Raw genomic sequence first — 24,115 nt, 5'->3', positions numbered from 1 at the left:
TTAAAAAACAAACCACACTGAAACTGTATAATATGTTATGATCTGCAATAACTTTTAGGAAGTTGAAAAAACAAAATGAAATTTTATTTTGTTTATATACTTTATTTTTATTGAGTGGAACTTTGTGTGATGAGCCTCATTAGCCCACCGGATATATATTTTGCGCGCTCCGCATGTAGAGAAGACAAGTTGCTCTTGTGGGATAATATTTCTTAATTTATTGTTTTCGTTTATGTTCAGATAAAATTAGGCTTGCGCATGTTTGCTGTCTAGTTTTAGTAGCTTTTAATGGAGTCGGAGCAGAGTCTAAGCCCTGGAGGCGAGAGGGGGATTGTTCTTCAGGATGAGGAGGTGAAAAAGGAGGGAGATGAGGAACCAACTGCTGGTACAGAGGAGGAAGATGAAGACGCTCTCCCGCATTCAGAGATCCTGGATATCTTCGAAGAGGGACTGGCTCGTCTTGTGCAGGACCCTTTACTCTGTGATTTGCCAATACAGGTCGGGAGTAACCTATATATATATATATATATATATATATATATATATATATATATATATATATATATATATATATATATATATATATATATATATATATATATATATATATATATACAAAAAATAAAAAAAATTCCCTTCTCACCCACCTCGGGTGGTTCTTATCCTCTGAGCTCGGGTCCTCTACCAGAGGCCTGGGAGCTTGAGGGTTCTGCGCAGTATCTTGGCTGTGCCAAGGACTGCACATTTCTGGACTGAGATGTCTGATGTTCCTGGGATCTGTTGTAGCCACTGCTCCAGTTTGGGGGTTACTGCCCCGAGGGCCCCGATGACCACAGGCACCACTGTGGTCTTCACCTTCCAGGCCCTCTCCAGTTCCTCCCTGAGGCCTGGTATTTCTCTAGTTTCTCGTGCTCCTTTTTCCTGATGTTGCAATCACTTGGTATTGCTACATCTACCACAACGGCTTTCCTCTGATGTTTATCCACTACGACAATGTCTGGTTGGTTCGCCATTACCATTTTGTCTGTCTGGATCTGGAAGTCCCACAGGATCTTAGCTCTGGCGTTCTCCACCACCTTTGGGGGTGTTTCCCACTTTGATCTTGGGGTTTCCAGTCCATATTCTGCACAGATGTTTCTGTACACTATGCCTGCACTTGGTTATGTCGCTCCATGTACGCTTTCCCTGCCAGTATCTTGCACCCTGCTGTGATGTGCTGGACTGTCTCAGGGGCCTCCTTGCACAACCTACACCTTGAGTCTTGTCTGGTGTGGTAGATCTGGGCCTCTATTGCTCTGGTGTTTAGGGCCTGTTCCTGGGCTGCCAGGATGAGGGCCTCTGTGCTGTCCTTGAGTCCAGCTTTTTCCAGCCATTGGTAGGATTTACTTATATCAGCCACTTGGGTTATTTGCTGGTGGTACATCCCATGTAGGGGCTTGTCCTCCCATGATGGTATCTCTGGCACCTCAACCTCCGTTCCCTGTTGTCTGAGACATTCACTGAGCACACTTATTCACTTAGTTGTTTCGTCCTGGACAGTGGTTCTCACACTCACTAGTCCTCTGCCTCCTTCCTTGCGGCTCGTGTACAGTCTCAGGGTGCTGGATTTGGGATGGAACCCTCCATGCATTGTAGTAGCTTTCTGGTCTTAATATCTGTGGCTTTTATCTCCTCCTTTGGCCAGCTAATTATTCCAGCAGGGTATCTGATTACTGGCAAGGCATAGCTGTTTATCGCACGGATTTTGTTCTTGCCATTGAGCTGGCTTCTCAGGACTTGCCTTATTCGTTGGAGGTATTTAGCTGTGGCTCCTTTCCTTGTGACCTCATCGAGGTTGCCATTTGCTTGTGGTATACCTAGGTACTTGTAACTGTCCTCTATGTCTGCTATTGTTCCTTCTGGGAGTGAGACCCCTTCTGTGTGGATGACCTTCCCCCTCTTTGTGATCAGCCGACCACATTTCTCTAGTCCGAATGACATCCCAATGTCAGTGCTGTAGATCCTGGTGGTGTGGATCAGTGAGTCGATGTCTCGCTCACACTTGGCGTACAGCTTGATGTCATCCATGTAGAGTAGGTGACTGATATTGGCCCCATTTTGAGTCTGTATCCGTAGCCAGTCTTGTTGATAACTTGGCTGAGGGGGTTCAGGCCTATGCAGAACAGTAGCGGGGACAGAGCATCTCCTTGGTATATGCCACATTTGATGGACACTTGTGCAAGTGGTTTGAAGTTGGCTTCAAGGGTCATCGAGACAAACTCGATGACCCTTCATTGCAAACTCATCGAGTTTGCAATGAAGGCTCTCAGAGTCCTGTTGATGTTATACATCTCTAAGCATTCAATGATCCAAGTATGCGGCATTGAGTCATAGGCTTTCTTGTAATCGATCCAAGCCATGCACAGGTTGGTGTGTCGGGTTTTGCAGTCTCGGGCAACTGTGCGGTCTACGAGGAGTTGGTGTTTGGCTCCTCTGCTATTTACACCGATACCCTTCTGTGCCGTGCTCATGTGTTTATCCATGTGTTTGCTTATCTTGGCCGCTATGATGCCTGACATGAGCTTCCAGGTTGTGGAGAGGCAGGTTATTGGTCGGTAGTTGGGTGGGACTGGACCCTTTGATGGATCCTTCTGGATTAGGATTGTCCGCCCTTCAGTTAACCATTCAGGGTGAGTCCCACTTTGTAGCAGCTGGTTCATTTGGGCTGCCATTTGCTCATGGAGAGCAGTGAGTTTCTTTAGCCAGTAGGCATGGATCATGTCAGGCCCTGGTGCTGTCCAGTTTTTCATACCTGAGACTCTTTCTTGGACATCTGTCACAGTGATGGTTACCGGGGCTTGCTCAGGGAGGTTGCTGTGGTCCTCTCGTAGAGAGATCAGCCACTGTGCATTGCTGTTGTGGGACGCCTCCCTTTCCCATATGCCTTTCCAGTATTGTTCCGTCTCCAGCCTTGGTGGGTCTGCTCTGTTGTTATTGTTACCCTGCCATTGAGAGTACACCTTAGCTGGTTGAGTGGAGAAGAGCCGGTTAATCCTTCTGGATTCATTCTCCCTTGTGTATCTCTTTAGGCGGCTGGACAAGGCTTGGAGCCTTTCTGGGTACTGGTCTTTTCATTGCACCCTTGTGGAGCTCTGACAGTTGGCTCACTTCCCTCCTTGTTACCTTGATTTTAGCCTCTAACCGTTTTCCATGGTGGGTATTGGGTCTCATGGTTGCTCTTATAGCCAAGTATCTCAAGGATCACTGATGCTGAGTTGTAGATCAGCTCATTGGTTTCTGTTATGGTGTTGGTAGGGATCGTTCTCAATGCTGCATTCACATGTCATGATTCTCTCTCTCAGGTCAGCAGCTGTCTCGTTCAGCTCTGTTTCGCTCATTGGGGCCGTGTATCCCCTCACTGGGTGGGGACTTGTAGTTAAGTCCCCACAGTCCTGACATCCGGGTTCCTCCCTTTTGCCGTAGCATTTGTGTTGTATCTCGTCAATCTCAAGTTGTGATAGCAGTTGTCGTTTGCGGATGTTGGAACACTGAGCTACTAGTTGTTTAGCGCTTAGTGTTGACTGGGGATGTCGAAGTAACCATTCCTTCCCCAGTCTTTGCATGTAACCTCTCTCACTACGGTTACTTGAGTAGTAGCATTCCAACAGATCCACATTTTCATCTCTCGCCCATTTCCGTCTTGTTCCAGTAGCCCATTTGTCATCAAGGTGCTCTGGTTCCCCAACACCTGACGCAGACCTTGTTTGGCCGGGCGACGTCTGAGCCGGCATGTTATGCAACTTAGTATCTCTCATGGTATGAGGTAGGCAGTAGCTTGAAGGGTCTTGCCTAAGGACTGGATTCGAACCCTGCCCTCTCGGGTGATATACTGATGCCTTATGTATTGAGCTATCCAGTCAGCTATATATATGTATGTATATATATATGTCGAATGTATGTATGTATATTCGACATATATATATATATATATATATATATATATATATATATATATATATATATATATATATATATATACATACCTTCTTGAACGTTATTTTTGACTGCAAGACTAAATTAGTCAGAACACATTTGGACTCTGGTGTTATTCAAATTGGCATCTGACATAGATCACATTCATTCCTTAAAATTATGATTATGTGAGAGTCAGATTGCTTTCAAATCAAAGGATTCAAAAGGCTTTTGCATTTCATTAACACTTCAAGATTTGTCCAAGAAACTGTCTTTATTTTTTTTAGGTGACCCTGGAAGAGGTGAATTCCCAGATTGCCTTGGAATATGGCCAGGCGATGACTGTGAAGGTTTTAAAAGCAGATGGTGAAATAATGCGTCAGTGTTTGTTTAATTTTTGGTGATATGCGATTTGCTTTTCACTTCACTTCGTCTGATTTTTGCTGTTACTGCAGACAAGGGATAATAATTTGTCTGTCTGGTTGAAAACAGCCATTGTGGTTGTCCAGAATGCTACAGTCCTCGATCTTAAGAAGGCCATTTGCAGATTTATGGAGTTGAAACAGCAGCGAGAAGGCGGCGTGAAACATGTCAGCTGGTAGGAGCATTCACGAACACAAGAAAATAAATTAAGATCTGTTTGTAGCTCTACAACTGTTCCTCTTTTATTTCTCAGGAGATATGTTTGGAGAACCTATCATCTTGTATTTCAAGGCGAGAAACTTGAAGATGACACAATGAGGCTCAAAGAGTGAGTGCTTATACTTTCACCTTAGTGCTTAATGGACCTAAATCTTAACATCAAAACTGTCTGAATATTTTTTGTTTCTGGTTTGGAAATGTCTATCTTTAGTTACGGAATCAGGAACAGAGATGAAGTGACGTTTATGAAGAGACTCAGGAAGAAATGATGCAGCATGTTTGGAGAATAAACACAATTTCCTGCAGTGTCCCAGTTTCTTCTTTAAAGTAATTAAAATCTTGTTTCAATCTTCTTGTTGTATAAATGTTTCTTTGTCTTGTATCTGTTGGTTTTAAAAAGTGCCTCTGTTGTAATGTCCATGTAATTACAATAAATAAGATTTTTGTAGAAGTGCTTTGTGAATATCAAAATGTTTCAGTATTTTTACTTGGCCTGTGTCTATATATCTATGTCCTGTGCGTCTATCTCAGCCAGACTGCAACAGTTTGCAAAAATGGGAGTAATAAACACCGCCCAAATAATTTGAATATTTCCTGAAAGATGGGAACAATATTCTCTTGTTCAGCTTATATGGATTTTACCTGTGAACGACATAGCAGAGGCAGCAAAAGCAAGGTAATGTCAGAGTTTGTCACCGTTTTATTAATTTTTAATATGACATTTAAGGTGATGGAATGGGTTTTGTCACAATTTGCTTTTTATGTACTGTGACAAAATGTAAGCAGATATTAAAGAAGTTTTAAGTTTTGAGGATACTTTCTATTTTTATGTACCCAGCTAATTTAAGTATCTTTTTGATATGATATTGCTGTTGGTGGTTTTTGCTGATTTGGTGAAAAACTTTGTTCGTAGTTGGAGACAACGAGACAGACATACAGATTTTTCATGTGAAAACCTGTTCTAGCAAAATTCAGGTGGAATAAAAAAACAATTTATTCTCTGCATTACAGCAAGTCTGTCTAAACTTTGAGGGATGAAAAAAGAAACCATAACAGAGTTATTTATTCATCTGACAAATTTTATGACATCAGTTGTATTTTTGGAAAGTTGAGACCTAATGAGAAAGCTAAAGTACTTTACAATGGTTTTGCACCTTTGCAGATTTCTTGTTGTCGCTCTTCTGTCATAATTGACTGTTTATGACAATACAATTTTACTGTCATGCTAACCTGGATAAGTACAAAAATATTTAAAATGGTGGTTGACTAATTAAGGGGAACAAGGTTATCTGAACCAACCAGGATCTATGAGGAAAATGTAACCATCCATCTTTAGATTGTGACTCAACTGTGATTAATCATAATTATTTGGAAAGCTGAGTTTCGTAATGAGCCTCTTCCAGTCCTGATTACCACCAAGCTTGTGAATGAGGTAAGATAAAAGAAATAAATAAAAAAAATCCAAAATCAATGCATCCTGTCCCAAACTGGTCTATGAACTAGTCAACGTTACAAAACTATTTCTACAAATAGAAAAAAAAAACATGTAAGTGATGAATCTTACCAGGAGTGGCTTAGCTATTAATATTACTGCAAAACCACACCATGCTTGAATTTGAATGCTATGCAATAACCAAATAAACCAGGAGGTCTACATCTAAATGGCAGAATGTAAGAAAGATTTTTAAGTGGCCCGATAAAAGCCTGCAACCACATCTGATTAAGGTTCTGTTGCTTATTTCATCTGAAGATTTGACTCAATTAAAACACATCTACAAATAAGGGTGGGACAAAAGTCCTCCACAGTGTTGCAAAACAGACTAATTGCAAATGTTTGGTTGCAGTTGTTGCTGCTGAATGTGGCATTATCAGATAGTGCTAATGGATAATACAGATTTTATTGATTAATCAAATTTTCTGTTTGTAAAAATTAATTTTTTGGGGGGAAAATGTCGGATTTTTATTACATTTTTTTTCACATATGCACTCTTTGGGTTTCTGTAGTTGAGAATGTTGTGGAATTTTAATTCATTATTATGATTTCATTTTGAGAATATAAGGCGAGAAAAAAAAAAAAAAAACTAAAATTGAAAATTAGAGTGCTTTGAAAAAAAATAATATAAGATTCTTCTGTAAACCACATTATCCAGCCCTCCTAGTTATTGGTGTTAGGAAGCTATTACGTGTTCGTGTAGGGACAGGTTGGTTAGATAGCTTTATTTCATTTGGATAGAATTACTCATATTTTATAAGCAAAACAAAGAAAGCCAAAATCATAGTAAAATCATTGTGTAAATCTTTGGCATTGCTCAGCTTATCTGCAAACTTTCCAGCTGCCGCCATGACCTCTTCACAAAATGAGGTCAAGACAATAGCAGAAAGACTGAAAGACATTTCGCTGAAGGAGGAACAGCTTACAGACAGAAAGAAAATCTTAATGGTATTCCAGGAGCTAAGGAATCGGGCTGAATTTGGAGAAACAGGTAACATTAATAAATCATAAAACATCATTGATATTACGCAATCTGTGTATATGTATCTGTTTTTTTTCTCCTATCAGAAGAGTCAGCTGCTACCCAACAAGAGATCAATTCTATTGACAATGCATTGAAAGAACTCAGGATAAAGAAGGCTGAACTGCAAAAGAACTGTGACAATATCTTTGAGGCAAAAGATGAGAGAATCAAAAACGGTGAGCACAAATTACTTTTTCTTTTGACCGACAGTGACTTCTTCATGCTATAGGCTTGTCACTGAAGTTCTCTTTTTCAGATATCAAGCATGAGTCCAACCAGGAGCTTGACACCAGTGCTTCTGAAGATAGAATCTTCTTCGTTGAACCGCCTCCTTCTTTTCCCCGTGAGCCACCAAACCACACAAACCTGTATTATAAGAGGCTGCAAAACGAGGCATTGTGCACAAAATTTGTGCACATTAAATGTGTCTGGCAATGGAATAAGTGCCGCTTTCACATCTCATATGATCTATGTGCAAATGTTTTTTTTAAATGACAGACTGTTGTTAAGAGTAAAGGAAAGAGATTTGATTGTGTACACATTGTTCTTTCAGCCCCAGCTGTGATTCTGGATATTGGAAAGCTTCCTACACATCCAAGTAGGACACAGTGCCCAGAGTGCATGCAGTTTGTCACAACGGAGACTTTCACTTCCGTCAGTAGCGTGACCTGGCTTGTTTGCTTTATGTCATTTATGATGGGGTATGAACTTTCCCTCCCATTTTTGTTTGGCAGTAAAATATTTGCCTAAAGACACAGTTACACCTTGTTGTACCTGTTTCTGTTTGCTCAGCCGCTTGCAGATTCGTTGTCAACGGCTGGTTTTGTTTCTGCTCTCCCATTTTGCAGCTGCGTGGCCGGTTGCTGCCTCCTTCCTTTCTGCATGGAGAAGTTCAAGACCACCACGCACAGATGTCCAAAGTGTCGGTCGAAAATCACAACCATCAAAAAGCTCTGAGAGGAGAAGCAAGCACATGCTGAGAAGAAAAACGCTGTACCAGCAGCTGCTGGTGATTTAGTAACTGCTGAGAGGATCTGCTGAAGAGTTTGTTTAGCAATATCATCCTCTAAGTAATTTATGTTTAAGTCTAAGGATTTATGGTTGTGAACTTAAAACTTAAATCTTGGCTGAATGGCTTTAATGACGCACATCTCAATAGGTGTAGCTGTACCTTGCATGTAAATATGTATAATAATAGATCTATAAAATATATGAAATCTAATATTTCAATTTTAAACTACCTGAAAACTTCTACTGATCTAGAAGTGGTTCTTTAAGAGGATTGTGATGCTGTGGGCCTTTAATCACTTCATCAAAATGATTGAATCTTGTCTTTGAAAGATCAAAATATTTTAAATAGGAATCTGGTGGACTCTGGCAGGAAACTGAAAATGGGCCAAAAGATGAAAGAACCCAGGACTCTGAATGACGAGAGACTTTGCAACAGAAAATGATCTGGAATCTCTTCTTTTTCTGTATTCTCTAACCTTGTGAAATGCTGTAGGAGAATATGTAATGGTGGGTTGTACAAAGTCCTCACAGCAGTACAAAACAATGTGGATATGGGAACGTTTCATTCGCTGAACAAATGTACTCAAAGGCTGTGTTTTTTTTTTCTAGAATTACAAACTATAAATTCTCATTTATAAAGAAATGAAAATATTTAATTTTGCACCTGGCATATATCTTTGTCAGGTGCGACATTAAACATGTCTGGCAGTGGATATGCTTGTAGTGAGCTGCTCAATAAAGAAACATAAGAACTTATTTTCCTTAAGCAGACTAATTACTGAAACCTTAGAGTTTTGTTTTTTTTTTTTTGCTCAAAGGCTGAAAATCCCAAGACAATGTTGTATTTACCAATGAAAGGAAACTGTAAAACAACATAACTACATCATACAACATAAACAAAATAATTGTAATGTTTTTGGTAATGAGTTACATCGGTCTTGTGAAATCTTATTCCTCCTTCCAGCATGTAACCCCCTCTTTCGAAGGTGGCAGATTTGGCACTAAGTAGCCGACTTAAAACAAAGAAATGTGAGATTTTCTTTCGCATCAAAGGGCTCTTTGTCAGAGGCATTCAAGATATATTCCAGAGAAGTCTGAGAGTCGATACATAGCAAATTAAAATACCACAGAAACAAAAGTCTAACATTTCCTCATCCAACACATCCACACATGCCAAATGCTGCCTCTAATAGCACACACTATTGCCAGCAGATGTTACTGGAATCCACTCCTACTTTAATAGAAGAAGCCGACGTCATTATTCTGACAATGACATACCACTGAATGTTTAATAATGAAACTAAATAAAATAAAGCTAGCTAGCTGATAAAAAAAGCAGTCTGACCAATTTTAAACCAGCAAATTATGTTAAATGCTGCCCAACAGCATTTAACATAAGGTGGCAGATTAGGCACTTAGTAGCCTGCTTCTTTGAATTGCAGAGTGTATTAATGTGTGCTGCCTTACAGGATCGGTGAAGAGATACTTGCAGAGTATTTTGTAATAAACACTTGAGTTTCTGGCTCTCTGCAAGCCAATCAAACTTTCACTACTTTGGTTAAATATCAGATTTATGCCTCTCGACTTGCATAGAAACCATGATCATGTGGCTTATGTGTTTACAATCTGTTTTGATAGTGATAATCATTCCAAGACAGGGTGGAGTAAACAACACAGCAGCTAGAAGCAGTGCTTGTCCATCTGTAACCAGGATTTGTGTATTTTTCTTTACTCCTATGTGCGCTGAGACAATTCTTACTGCAACATTCTTTACTGAGGCTTCAGTACAAAGAGAAGTTGTGAAAAATATAGCAAAATCAGCCGCATGACTTGAGATGGAACTCTTTTAAGTGTCAGTACCATTTTCTTTTTTTTTTCCCCCGCAAAAAGTTATAGCTTTTAAAGTTCAGTAACTTTAGTATTTCAAAAAAAAAGAGAAGGATGAAGTCCACATACTGCCTTTAAAATCACTCAATCCCAGTTCAAGCTCAGTTCATGAGAGTCCAGGAAGTCAGGCACTGACATGTTCAAAGGGTTAATCCCCTCCGAAGGCACAGAAAGGGTGAGATCGAGCCAATCCATGCTGTCCACAGAAGTGCTTTGCAGGTTCACACCAGAAGGTGGCAGGTTTTCACTGAAGTTCATCTCCATCTCAACCAAAGGTGAGCTCAACTCTTCCATCAGCTTCAGTCTTTGAGCCTCTGTGTCCCCCAGAAGGGTTTCCAGGTTTTTTCCTGTCGAGCTGAGCAGCACTCCAGGCAGCTGTGCCACCTGCACCAAAGGTGGAGGACGGGTCAGAACCGTGTTGATGGGAAGGGTGGTTACGCTAGCTGTCACAGGGAGAGGCTTTTCCAGGCTGGGAGGATCCTGTCTGATGAGAGGGGAGATCTCTGAAAAAACAAGAGAACGACACGGTGAGAGGAAATCCTCACTTATCTTCCAAGTTAAACTAGTCCAAAATGTGGCTAAAGCATCTCTTACCTCCACTTTCAATCAACACATCAAACAGGTCATCCATCTCCTGGCTCGCTGCAGTGGGACCCTTTAAAGAAATAGAGTTATTTAATATAGGGATGATTTTTAATAACAGTTTTAAGCAATGAACTTGCATTTGATTTGCACCTGAGCAGCTGTTAACATGCTGCGTGTTTGTTTTACTGCATCCTCATAGCGAGGTGGGTCTTTAGTCTTTGACGCCTGGTTTGTGAAGGTTGTTTGCTGCAAAATAACAGCAGATAGGTAAGCAGATAAGAAAGCAGCTATTTAACAGGAACAGTAGATAAAAAAAAGCCACAAAACATCTACTGAACAGGACTGTGGTGCAAAAAGAAACCTGCAGTCTTTCCTTCTGCACCATTGAAGAAAAAGCACAATTACATACAATCATTTGGGTTAAATTGATCTAAATCTGAACTTTTAAGCAAAATATTTCACCAGTAACTATTTAATTTTTTATTCTAAATCTCCTAAAGACAACAACATTACAGAATAGGTTTGCAGAATTAAAATCTGCTAATCAGATATCCCTGCCCACAGCAGTTAGCTCCATGTTGAATATCAAAACCCCACTTTAAGGGCTAGTAAAGTTATACAAATAAATCCATGAACATCTGTAAAACAATAACTTCCACTAAGAAACACCACAAAAACCCAGGGAATATATTTCACCTTTCCAAGGAGTGTTTCAGGGGGAGCTTGCTGAGAGGTAGGACTATCGCATCCAGACACCAGGAATGCACCAAGTACATTTTGCCTCTCGACATCCATTCCCCACGTCTGCAGAAAACATTAGACAGCCCAGCATTAATGTACAGATATGAATAGTGTCTGAGAAGTGAATTGTGAACAGGTTACTATTATCTGGCAAAAACAAACAGTAACCTTTAGCTTAGGTGATCTTTCTAGAACTTTTTTCACCTAAAAAAGTTTTTCACTTTACTTGTGAAACTGCTGAGTTCAATCTACACCGACACACTGGTTTCATATTTTCCAACTCATTTCATTTTTGTAGATGATTACAGCTGTAAGCACAAGGAGGCTGCATTTTCCATTGCAGCACAAAATGACTGGTAACTTGACCTGTGGTTTAACTGGCAGCACAACAAAAAACATGCCTCTATGTTTATGCAGCCTAACGTGTGAATTGTTGGCACTAGCTGGAACATGTTTCAGAACCACAAAGCACTGCAATGTGTGATGACAAAGACTAAGAAGACCAAGGAAGAAAGAACAAGACAGACTGGACCCAGCAGAGTGTACATACTCTTACCTTGGCCAGATGCGGGGTTTGAGTGAGGCTTTGTTGTAGTTCTGCTGGTTTCTGTGGCTCATGTCCAGAGGCCGGGATGCGGCCTGGAGCTATGCTCTTAACAGTAGAGTGTAATTTAACGCCTTTGGCAGGGGGCTCGACGGTGACTGCTGAGCCAGGAGAGGATGTGGGCAGGAGGACCTGGGCAGGCTGCGGGTTTTCACCGTTTGTGTTGGTCCGCTGACCGATGGCAAACTGATTCGGGCTGGTTACGTGGCTGTGATCTGAAGATTCCTCCTGTTTGATCTGCACATGCAGACCAGGTGAGCTATAGGACACCGAGCAGTTTGACAGATTCATGTTTTCCTCTTTTATCTGGATTGGCAGAGAGTTAGGATGAGATGGAGAGTCACTCTGCTGGCTTCTTTTCTCCACCTCCAGTTGCATCTTTAGCTCCTCAACTAGTTTCTGCTCCTGCTCTAGCTTCCTCATTAGCTCCTCTATCTGACGCTCCTTCTCATGCAGCCGTTTGTCTTTTTCAGAGTCCTTCTCAGTGAACGTTGCATTTGTGGGGCCCTCTTCATATGGAGGTCCTTTTAAGGGGCTTGTGCAAAGGGCAGCATTAGACAAACTCTCTGGAACTGACTTTGCATGAATGTCTTTCATATTACTATCTTCAATTCCCAATTTGGAAACTTTGGAAGCTATGAGGGAAACAGGCGGTGTCAAGTGAATGTTTTCAGCCTGTGAGTTTGCTGCAGAGGTTCCTGACTCCATGGCAGCAATACGCTGGGTCTTAGTGCTCTCGAGATGCAGCTTCAGTCTCTCTATTAGATCTGTCTTAGTTCCGGAAACAGGCAGTGATCTGAGTTTCAGCTCCATTTTCAGCTCCGCAACCTGTAAATTGAGAATACGGTTCATCTTCAAGATGCTGAATGCTTTCTGTGGCGTGTATGGGACTGACAGAGCCAGGCGGCGTCACCTTCATGTCATCGATATTAGCTGGTAACTGATCCGATTTCGTGCTGGTATGGTGAAACTGCACAGGAGTCGATGGCGAGCTTCCTCTGAGCACAAGAGCCGAGCAGCTGTTCTGCATCTCAGCCGTGGATATGCTGCACCAAAATGGGAAACAAAGGGAGTGGGAAAGAAAGAGAGAAACCATTTTTCAGATGTCTCTCTGTGGAAAACTGCATGCAGAATGTGATGAGACAAAGATCGGCCGTGGTCAAGTGTGACAGATGACTTTGTAAAGAATGTACTGCTGAATGGCGCCATACTTTAGTGTGACAGGTACAACAGCCTGGCAGTTGTACTTCTGCTGCTGCTGGGTTAGGATCTGGAGCTGGAGGAACTGCTGCTGCTGCTGCAGGAGACGGGCGTAAGAGGAGTCCATTGGCATGCCACTGACTTCCTGCTTCTGGTCAGGGGGGATGTACTGATGATATTTGAGTTTTTTCACCCGTGGCTTGGGCTCTTTGTTCTTTTTGTTGCGGCTTTTGTCCGTGGCTAGCTTCGCCAAACTTTGCTGCAGAATATAACGAACAAAAACAGGTCAGACAAAGTTGCAGAACACCATGCAGATGGATATTTAATCTCTGAGTGAGCTAAGTCCAGTTCAGGAGGAATGGAGTTTGCGCTAGCAAAGTTAGACTGAATACTGTTTTTTTTAAATAGTTTTTAGTGTTAAAATAGAAGAATGCTCTGATGTGTCAAGACAGGATGAGAAAAAAGCTAGTAAAAAGATGACATATTGTTTTAACATTGTCTCTGAAAGTATATGAAAATGTCCTGGCATGCCTGCAAGTTTTGTTGAAGACAAGAAATCACATACTTGGAGTGAACTAAGCCAGTACGCAGCCTTCAATTTGTCAAATTTACTCCCCTTTCATTTCCTAAGGAAGTTAGTTCTTCTTGGAGATCACAGTACAACAGGATTTAGATAAATGCACACTTTTCGCATCACTCCTTTCGAGTTTTAGCTTTGTTTTTACAATTTCATTGAGAAAAACCAGCCTATAGTTGTCAGATTTAGACAACAATAGAACTAAAACATGTTAAATGTGTTGCTCTCTGACCTGCGTTTGACTTGACAGTTGATTATTTTCCCGCCCCTAAACTGCTGCGATTCTCGGTAAGATAAAAATCCAAGCTCTAACATTATCCGTCATTACATTTCCAAAAGAAACAAGGAAAAAAAAACCCAATAGACACAGGCAGTTAATCAAAGAAACACATGACTGTATACCAGAGGTCAGTGACATAACAGCTATTTTTGAACTAGATAAAAACCAATTTCAAAACACAATTGTTTTTACAGGAAACATGAGAAAGTCGGCTTACTTTCACAAGAACGTGGCCTGGCGAAATGCCTTGAACGACAGCGGCATTAGGCTGGTGAGCTTCCAGACTGCTCAGTTTCTCTGACGTGGAGACATCCGATGCTGACTGAGAGCGGCCTGGTGGAGAGAGCTGAGGAAAACCAGAGGCAGAGATCAGGAATAAGATGAGCTGCAACATCTGCTAACTATCCAGAATAACCAAACCATGCTTGATGAACTCTCCAAAAACAAAAACATGCACCACTTGTCCAAATAGTAATTAAAGTCTGATTAAAGTTGCATTTTCTTTTTCTCATCTGCAGTTTTTTTTTTCTTTTTTGAAAGTATTTATATCCCTTAAACATTTTCACATTTCGGCATCTTACCAAGTTCTTTTGGTCGAGAGAAAGGAGCTTGTTTTAAATAAATAATTCCTTAATATTTATGAAAAAAGTACTATTTGTAAGTTAAATAAACAGCCAGTGGAACAATACATTTTCCATATAATGTTATGTTAAAATGTGTTGTTCCACTGGCAGTTGTCACTTGTAACTAGTATTTTTTTCTTCATTATTAAGGAATTATTGACTTAAAACAATTAGTTTTGTTTCAATTCTAAAAAACGTTTTATTGATTTTGTTTTTTTGCAGAGTACTTTATCTTTTGTGAAATTTATGTGATAGACCTTTATAAAGTAGCACATCATTGTGAAGTGGAAGGTTAAAAATTAATTAAAAATCAGAAAATGTGACATGTATTTGGATCCAGTCCCCTAGTAATCAATTTTTTTAAAACTGCATTTTATTGGAGTTTCAGCTGCAGATGTCACGTTGGGCTGCTTCCTGTTCCTGTTGAAGAAAAGCATCTCCACGTCATGATGTCTGACACATTCTGCTGTTTAACCACACAATGTTAGTTTTATGTCACAAATTGTGCATGCAGGTCAAAGTTAGAATTGTTCTCCTCTGATCAGATTCTTACGTGTTATGTTGGGAAAAATATGAAATCCTAAAAGAATACACTGGTGTTTGTTGAGAAAATTAAAAAAAAAGAAAAGAAAATCTAGACTCTGCTTGGAAACACTTTTGCCACTGCTTTGTTGAAAGAGTTGTAAATTATGCTGATTTGTCCGCAACAATTTGTTTGATCACAGAGTTGAGGATATTTTTGTACCTGTGGTGGAGGGCTGAAGTCAGAGGAAGCATAAGAGACCTCGGTTTCCCTCGACTCCCGTGGGGAGGGTAAAGTTTGGGAAGGAGATAGTTGACTGTTGGCCTGTTGTGGTGATAAAGCATCACTGCTGTCCTCATCAAAGCTGTAAACATCTGGAACATGCGGTGTGGCTGAGTAATCCGCCTCACAATCTGTGTGATCAGCAGAGAGGTTTCAGAAATAAAGTCACTTAAGGACACAGTTGTAGAATTGGAGCATTTATATAGACAGTTAGATAAATATGGAGCTTTTTTAAGCTTGGACCACAGAGGTGGATAAAAGTCTGTCTGATAACGATCCTGACTTAAGTTTACATTTTGGTTGTCACTGCGTGAGTAATGCTAATGAAAGCTTACTGTTTATGACTTCTTCAACTCCAGAGTCGACAGGCAGGATCTTTTTCTCCACCAGCTCCATGGGTCCAGGTCGCTGGGCGATTTTCTCGTTGAGGTCATTGGCCAGTCTGGCCCTCTTCAGTCTCAACTGCGTCGCCTGTAGGGAGGGCTCCGCCTGCGTTTCTGATGAACAAAAAGAGGATGTTCACCTACGATCCGGGCATCATCAGTCAGTCTGATTTGTCACTGTGACTCAGAAGAGGCTCAGCTGGACCTCTCACACGCTCAGTCTACAGCAAAAACATTCAGATGGTTGCAGAATTGTTGAACAAGCAGTAATAAATGCAGACAGATGAATAACGGCCTTACTCATTCTTCTTATCCAAACACCATCACCCAGAAACAACACGCAGAGGGTTACCTTCTAGGATGTGCATACGGACCAATTCTGAGCGATCCGGTCTGCTGCTCAGTTTATGCTTTAGGAAAGTTCCAGTCTGGTTGAAAAAAAAAAAGAAGAAAAATGTGTCTTCTTAAATATTTTTTGAACATCAATAAAGTCACAGATGAACAAATTTATACCGTTGAGTTAAATACACATTAGAGACTTACCCTGGCTCGCTGTAGGCTGTGAATCTGTTTGTGGAAGGCAACTGGGCTTTTCAGAGCTGGAAAAATAATAAGAATACATAAAACTGTTTATGGGAATTTGATTGTAACTGAAAAGGCATTTGCTTTGCTAGTTAGCGAAGGGTTGCATATGTTCCTTTTGGCAGAAAACAGACTTTTTTGGAAGGAAGTTTATTATTTTTAGGGTTTAAAGTTGCTCTGACTGAGAGTAGAAACTCAGTTTTTTTTAATGCAGATGATAAAGCTTATAATAAAATTTGAAAGAGTTCTTTCATAATCTCTTTCCTGGCATCTTTATGTTTTTGTCTTTTCTGCTCTTTGCGAATGTGGCCTCAGCAAGGAAGAGCTTATGGGAGTAAAACAGGAAGCACCAGCTTTACTGACTCAAACAAAGAGATTACTCTGAGCAGGGAGTTTTACTCTTTGATCATTCTGGATAAACTCATCCTCCTTCAGAGGAGGACTGTGTCCCTGACCAGTCACCTCTGATATGACCGCCATTGTTTGCTTTAATGATAAACGGATCAGGGACTCTCCAAGGAATGTGTCATACACACACAGTAAAACACTCCTGCGTATTGCTCTGATTTCCATTCTTCATAAGAGGTTATGAAGAATCTTTTTAAATGTAGAGGCAGAGGAGATATTTACATAAACTGTGAACAAATTCTCCCTCCATATTTTTTGTGTCTTTGTATTGGTGAAGGAATCCATCCATCCATCATCATACACACTTATCCATAGTGGGATCATAAGGGGTACTGGTGCCAGCGGTCTACAAGTAACTAAATGTGTAAAAACATTTAGCTATGTCTAGGAAGAGGAAAATAACCCCCGCAGGAGGTCCATTTTATAATTGATGTGGGTTTGTGGTGTCAGAGAGGATCAGGCAAAGGTCCAAACAGAGCAAAACACCAAGAAGATGAAACGTCCATAAATGACAGGTGCTTCACTGTCTCAGCATCTGTTATATGAACAGATCCTGTAAAGAATAATCTGTCCTTTCAGGGTCAGATATCAGTAAGTCTTATGAGTACAGTGATAATGTGTCACATTTCATATGGGATATGCAGATATGTGCTGCTAAGTCACTCGGGTTTTTGTTTTTTCTATTGCAAGTTTTCGATTATAAAAGAGTGTAGCGTGCAAACGACTTTAAGGGTTGCCTCATTTAATAAATCCCTGTTCTGTAGGCAAGATAAGATCATTTTTGGGATTTCTTGGAAATAAATAGCAAACATTGCCATGTCAAAATCTGGAATAGCTCTTTAAATTTTGGATTCTGTTCATTTGTCAATGCCGGGCAATAAAACTACCTCACCAGGAGCAGATAAGGGGTAGCATTATGAAAAATACTCACGCGGCATGATGCCTTGCTCCACTAGCTGCTCTCGAGTTCTCCTCTGCTGCAGACAGTGCTGTAGGACTGCAGAAGAATGCAGAGGTTAAACATTTACCATTTAGAAACAACTCATCTGACTCATCTCACAACCATCTGTGAAACCTGGAGGACTTCAAATAAAGCAGAAATTGTTATTATTTCTCAATCACTTTGCTTCCCTGAAAGCCAAACACCAAACTAAGCTCATAACCACAGATATTCTGTTCAGTTCCTGTATGGTCTGAGTTACGGGGGGGTATCACGGTTAGCTCCACATTGCCTTGGAGTTCTCCTAAAGAAAGCCAATGTTTGAGTGAGTTCTGCAAATGTTATAAAGGCACAATTAAAACAGGGAATAACATTCTGTTCTCCCTGTTTTCCTGATTCAAGATTTGAGAAGAAGTCTGGTTTGTTGAGTGATTTTCTTGACTCTTAGATTGAAGCTCAACATGAAGTTTTTGGATGCATCTTCTGTGTTGTACAAAAATGTAAACAGTAGTAGTTTAAACATTTACAAACAAGAAAGCGTGGACTTGTTTTTTTCAGCGGAGCAACACATAAGGAAAAAAAAAATTGCTGAGAAGGTTAGGGGGTGATGGTGACGCATGAGGCCATGGCCCTTATCGTCATCGCTGTAGTGAAGCGAACCCAGCTTAGCCGGATTTGCTCAGTGGCCTGGGAGAAACAGTTCCCCCTCACACACAAACACACACAACATGGACCTACTCAACTCCCCTGGGAAAGACGCCGGGTCCGAACAGGACTCTGTGACTCACTCAAGCAAAAATAAACGGGGCAGCTGTGAGAACAAGGCCTGGGAACCATGACATTTTTGGGGATATTTAAGGGGGTGGGATCGCTGGTTTACTGTAGAGTTGGGGGGGATGTTTGCCGACTTTGACTTTTGGGCAAGGGAACGCAGAGTGACAAGAGCTGAGGCAAAGGATGGAAGACTGTGCCAACTCTTCCAGCAGGACATCATCTTCAGAAGAGAGAACAAACTGTGCCTTCTCTGACTGTTGTGTTTTCTATTACCAACCCAGGCCAATGGGGCTTTGAATCCAGGAGATTCAAACAGAGACAACATCAGTTTCTCTCAATATTTGTGACTCAAAAGGAATGCCACAGGCAGTCCATTTTATTAGTGTACACAACTGCATATCAATAGCACGAAAAGCTGCCTGCAAGCACCATGGGAGAGCACTGGCTTTAATTTGAGCATCACCATGAGGGTACGGCTCCTGCCTGCGGTCCTCCTCATTGTGTCATCTTGTGTTGAGTATGAACCCTGGCTAACCCTTCCATGATGCAAACTGGCTCCTGCTCACCAGTAAAGCAAAAACAGAGGTTATAAAGAAACGCAGAGAAGGGGCTCTGCTGAAATCCCTCGCTGCTGATGTAATCTCTAATCACAGACTCGTGTTGTTCTCAGCAAATCACTTCTGGAGTTCTCCCATCAGTCTCTTTTAAATTGACCCCGCCCCCGCATACCCTTTTTCTGAAACTGCACAAAAAAAAAAAAAAAAAAAAAATACATTGTCTGAAATAGTGGATTTTAGTTTATGAACAAGTTGACACTCGTGTATGTACTCATGTACTTTGTTGTTGTACATACAAAGGAACAACATTATATTAGCAAAGATTCTGGGATTTATAATTACAAATCCTTAATTAACAGCTACAAAAAATTATATTAACGATTTTATTCCACTTCACAGATTATTATGTTCAATAACCTGTGAAGAGATTAGTATTTTTTTGAACATATACTGTCCTTTATGCTGGACAAAATGTGCTTAGAACTTGAAATATGTATGTGAAAAATTAATAATACTTTGTATTAAGTAAAAGGAAGCACAAGAGTCACCTTGTTAGAACAACAAGGTGACTTTTAAAAGTACCCGTGACACATGATAAAGGAAAGTAATAAAAAGTTCGAGTACAAACAACCATTAATAATGTTCCAGTTTTTATTAATCAAACAAATGGGGTTTTAGCCCTGATTAAAAGGAACTCAATGGTTCAGCATTTTTTTCCAGTCATAAATTCAACACTTCATCCTTTATATGTATATTTTTCCTTAGTTGTGAATTCATTGTTAAAAATATTTAGCTGTCAGATTTTTATTTTCTTGACCCGGTTAGATCTGATCTAAGGCTCATTAGCCGTTCCTCTGTGATTTATACTAAATATGAACAAAAAATGCAAATGAGCAGTATGTTACTTATGATAGTTAAGGGTAATTTTTGCTAATTACTTTTGTACATTTTATTCAATGTCAGCATAGAAAAGTTTTTTTAGTCCCTTCAGAGAAATTACACAAAGGGCCTCATTGTATCAAAGTAGCTACACACTTTTACTCTGTAAAGTTTTTATAATATACCATTTTTATGGAGTAGAACAGACAGCAACAATGTTTTTTAGGATGCAAGGAGTGACAGAGCTCTGCATTAAAGTTATATTAAGTTGCTTATTTGCAAGTATACCACAAAATCTCACACTGACAAAAACTACTCTTGCCTGGCTGTCCATTGTAGCAACCATGATGCAATGCAACTTTGAAATACATAGTAAGTTATTTTACTCTCCATAAATTATCATAACTATTCTCACCCTGAATTTTAGGTTTTAACATCACCTAAATGAAATGAGGATGTAGCTGTTTAGTTCTTGTTTTTATCCTTCTAACTTAATAATACATAATTTAGTTCAGTTCAATGTAATTTCAATGGAAATTAAGGAAACGTTCACGGTTGTGAGAAAACATAATAGGTTAGCTTTAGTTTGTGACAATACAATCTGCAAAGAAAAGTTTCCTGTTGACATGATATGAAGACATAATAACTAAATTAGAAAGTACAAATCTTCCTCACGATTTTTAGGGAAAAAAAGTTTTGCTATTTAACGTGTCACAATGGTGAAATTCATCTCAGTATGGGGTTGAAAAGCTACTGATAATATGTTCACTTCACAGGTGTTTAAATGGGATAAAAATGTTCAATGAATCGCATCAGCAACACTTCTGCTCTGTTTTGTTCTGTTGCTCCAAGCTGAATTTTAAGCAAGGTCAACAGCCAACCAGGAAGATTAGAAATATGCAAATAATGAGCAGAATCTTGATCTGCTGCATATCTGGGATTTGCTCTTCCTTTGTAAGTAGCACACAGTGTGCATGTACTTGGGACATTTGTCTTTTCTGTGTTGGCACAAAAAGTTTAACACAAGGGATACTTAAAAATAACATCCTGCCTAACAACAATAACAGCAATAACAAAAACAATATAGATAAATAAAGAAAAACACAATACATAAGGAAGAAAACACACCTGATTTGAATTTCCCCCTGCAAATGGAGGGGCTCTCCACATCCAGGCAAGCCATGGAGGACAGTTCTGGTTTGACTGGTGGCCAGCTCTGGAGTCCCATGGAGCGATGAGACCAGCGCAGATCCAGCAGCAGTTACGGAGAAGGAGAGAAAACAACGCTCCTAGAGGCCAACATGTGGTTCGTTGACTCTCCTGTCTCTCTGTTGGCCTCAGCGGGGAAAGTTTGTGTCTGTGTGTGTAAGAGTGTATGAGCGAAGAATCAACGTCAGGAGGAGGGAACACAGGACTGCATGAATTAACCCTTAGTTGGTCAGGTTGGTCTATCCTCACTGAGCTATTACAGGAAAAGCAAAGCAACTTTTAATAATTTATAGGATGAGGTAATGATTACTGTTTCAGGAAGTTCTCTTTGCAGGGGACAAAAACACTTTATGGCTAACTAACAGAAACTGGAATATTTAAACTTGTTTAGCATTAAAGAAAAACCACTCGGTCCTGAGGGAGAGAAGAACTTTCAAGTCTTTCCTCATTTATATTTTGTGTCAAGGGAGCCAGACTTGTTTTAATCTTTGACACTGGACTTGAAATATTATCTTTGGGAATTTTTTTTAACCATTTCCTTATTTTCTGTTCATTAAATAATTTCTAGATAAAGATATTTTATTCGAATGTACCTGCAGTGCCAGTTAGAGTATGTTGGTTGGCTCCCCTAGTGAAGGTGTTTAAAAAGACCTAAAAGAGAGAGGAGAGAGACATCCAACTCATGAAAATGTTTAGTGCAGGGAAACAAACCAAATGTCTTTTTAAACAGAATTATACCAGTCTGTAGTTATTGTTACTCTAACAACTGATAAAAATAAATGCCTAAAATTCTAATTCAGTTTTGAATTGATCAGAGTTTCTACAAATGTTTTAGTTTTTTTAATTCATGCATTTCATTTTCACTGTGGTTTAAATAACGACATTGCGGAAAGGGGAATTTTTTTGAAGGACCATAATTTATCTTGCCACTACACATAGTAAGGACCGTAATATACAGCAATATACAGCAATATACAGAAATTTCTAATTTAATTACCTTGTGCATATATGAATTTGATTGTAGTTATAAACAAATATTGTCAAATTCAGTTTATTAAGTCATCTGGTTAAATGTAGGAACCTTTTTTGACAACCAGGTGCTGTCCTATTAGTAAACAGGGTTTCTAAAGTACTACAGTTTCTACAGTAAGTCCTGAAAGAAGGTGTACCATACCAGTTTAATAAGCAAATAATTAATTTCTTAAAGTGGAATTATTTTTTCTTAGTAAAACATTGGAACAAAATGTCCAGTGCTGAATCATGGTGTTGATTGGAAGAGGAATTCACTTGAAAAGAGCATTGCTTTTCTCTAGACAAAAACATTTACAGCAATGCTCTTTTATATTTAGGTTGTTCTGGAAATCTGAAAATTTAACAATAGAACATAAAAGATTTCTAAAGAAAGACACCAGAAGAGTAAAAAAAGGACAAATCAACTAATTGATAGTTGCACTCCAAATCACTTTATATTAATGTTATATCATAAGATAAAAATACTCTTAAGGTGGTTTGAGACAAACTCACTGCATGACATATTTACAAATACATAAAAAGTAAATCTGGAGACATATTTGATGCTCAAAGTCCTCCATAGTTCATCTGCTTCAAGAGAAGTGCCTGAAGAAGTGCATGCTGGGAAGACCAGGCTGCTGTGTTTGGCATTAATAATTTTCTTTTGTAAATTGAGAAGTATGCTTGTCAAACTGTGTGGGAAGTGGGGAAATATTGGAGTTGATGGAGGAAAAGCAGATTGGGACAGGCAAGATGTTGTGACAGCCCACCACTGGGACTTAATAATGGTGAACAGCGAGTCTGAAAAATATGGGAGAGCAGTGGGAGGGGGTTTGAACTGTGGAAAAACATCTCCAGTATTTCACTTATTACCAACAGGTCTCCTGAGCTTCACATTCATAAGTGGACAAGCCAAAGAAACAAAACAAGACATCGGAATACTTTGTCACAAAGTTGCAGTTACGTCTTCTTTCCGGATTGCTGTACGCCACAAGTCTTTACACTAGTGTGGAACGGCAGAAAACATCTATCATCCAAAGAAATAATATTCTACTCAGGTCATAATTTTGATTGGATATATTGACTGAGGTGTGGATAATCAGTCAAAACAATGATCTAAACTTGATTTTATGAGCAGGTGATGATCAGTCAAGTTCATCTTTTTGATAAATTACCCACAGCTCAAAATCTTTCAAACATACACAATTTTATGACTGACAGGTAATGTAATCTTAACTTAATGACTATGATACTTATCTTATGTGTTTCCTATCAGTCACATATTTTCACTGACATATGGTTTCATAAATACTCATTTAAAGAAGATTGAGTTTCAGGGTTTCTGGCTGGTACCTTTAATTTGATTTATGATGCAGAGTTGTGCTGCAAAACTCAGCAAAAAACTGTTTATCCATTGGAGTGTTTGGATTTCCCGAGTGCCAAGTACAGCATCATATCTTTTAAGACTTTGTTTATGCACCAGCTTAGTTCATGAAAACACTGTTAGAACAATGTACCTCTGCCCAAACTGGAATGCTTGGCTGATTTCACTTTCATAATCAAAATTCAATGTTGATTGTTTTCTGTCCATCAACATTCAATGTATAACATGCAATCACTGTAACAGATGGAATCAATAAGCAAATAATTCAAAACAACTGTATTTTTAACTCACCAAAAAGGTTGAAGGTACAACTGTAAAAACGGGAAGACATTTAGACTATAATTCAAAATTTCCAGTGTTGTTATGTGAGAAGATGAACTTTCCTTTAAACTTTCCTTCGTGGTGAAACTCGTAGGGAGAGAGGCTAAGGTTGTCCGGAGCTATCTCGATAGTCAAGGATATACTGACTGATTACTCTCAAATTCTGCATTATGCTGAGGTACAGCTGCCTCTGACTTTACATTTTCTTCACAGGAGTTACATATATTTTACCACTTGCTTGACCT

At 39.6% G+C, this 24,115-nt stretch overlaps 2 protein-coding genes across 4 annotated transcripts; one reads left to right on the top strand and one right to left on the bottom strand.

The window, feature by feature from the left end:
- The first annotated feature begins 166 nt into the window (after positions 1–166).
- snrnp25 (small nuclear ribonucleoprotein 25) lies at positions 167–8,924 on the top strand. Of its 3 annotated transcripts, XR_008604887.1 has the most exons (11): positions 167–498; positions 4,239–4,329; positions 4,444–4,549; positions 4,628–4,702; positions 4,805–4,920; positions 5,125–5,269; positions 6,927–7,076; positions 7,154–7,285; positions 7,366–7,452; positions 7,663–7,810; positions 7,958–8,924. XR_008604887.1 is itself a non-coding variant. In XM_055021547.1 (6 exons), exons 2-6 carry the CDS (start codon positions 6,935–6,937, stop codon positions 8,064–8,066), a joined length of 618 nt encoding a protein of 205 aa, XP_054877522.1. In that variant the 5' UTR covers positions 4,861–5,269; positions 6,927–6,934; the 3' UTR covers positions 8,067–8,924. The 3 variants fall into 3 exon arrangements, 2 of the variants coding, with proteins under 2 accessions (XP_054877523.1, XP_054877522.1); XM_055021547.1 differs by lacking the exons at positions 167–498; positions 4,239–4,329; positions 4,444–4,549; positions 4,628–4,702 and having other exon boundaries at positions 4,861–5,269; XM_055021548.1 differs by lacking the exons at positions 5,125–5,269; positions 6,927–7,076; positions 7,154–7,285; ... (1 more) ...; positions 7,663–7,810; positions 7,958–8,924 and having other exon boundaries at positions 4,805–5,080.
- Positions 8,925–9,006: 82 nt separating this feature from the next.
- Positions 9,007–23,879, bottom strand: mrtfbb (myocardin related transcription factor Bb). Its single transcript, XM_055021546.1, has 16 exons — positions 23,841–23,879; positions 21,748–21,805; positions 21,074–21,302; positions 17,727–17,792; positions 16,349–16,404; positions 16,158–16,233; positions 15,758–15,919; positions 15,363–15,553; positions 14,212–14,340; positions 13,149–13,396; positions 12,851–12,983; positions 11,890–12,765; positions 11,289–11,396; positions 10,743–10,838; positions 10,602–10,662; positions 9,007–10,510 (listed from the first exon to the last, which is right to left on the bottom strand). Exons 3-16 carry the CDS (start codon positions 21,171–21,173, stop codon positions 10,092–10,094), a joined length of 2,721 nt encoding a protein of 906 aa, XP_054877521.1. The 5' UTR covers positions 21,174–21,302; positions 21,748–21,805; positions 23,841–23,879; the 3' UTR covers positions 9,007–10,091.
- Between the last annotated feature and the right edge of the window lie 236 nt (positions 23,880–24,115).

This window comes from Poeciliopsis prolifica, unplaced genomic scaffold (genome assembly GCF_027474105.1).
Source record: "Poeciliopsis prolifica strain line A6 unplaced genomic scaffold, Auburn_PproV2 SCAFFOLD077, whole genome shotgun sequence".
Taxonomy (NCBI): domain Eukaryota; kingdom Metazoa; phylum Chordata; class Actinopteri; order Cyprinodontiformes; family Poeciliidae; genus Poeciliopsis; species Poeciliopsis prolifica.
This window is presented reverse-complemented; position numbering and strand designations above follow the sequence as displayed.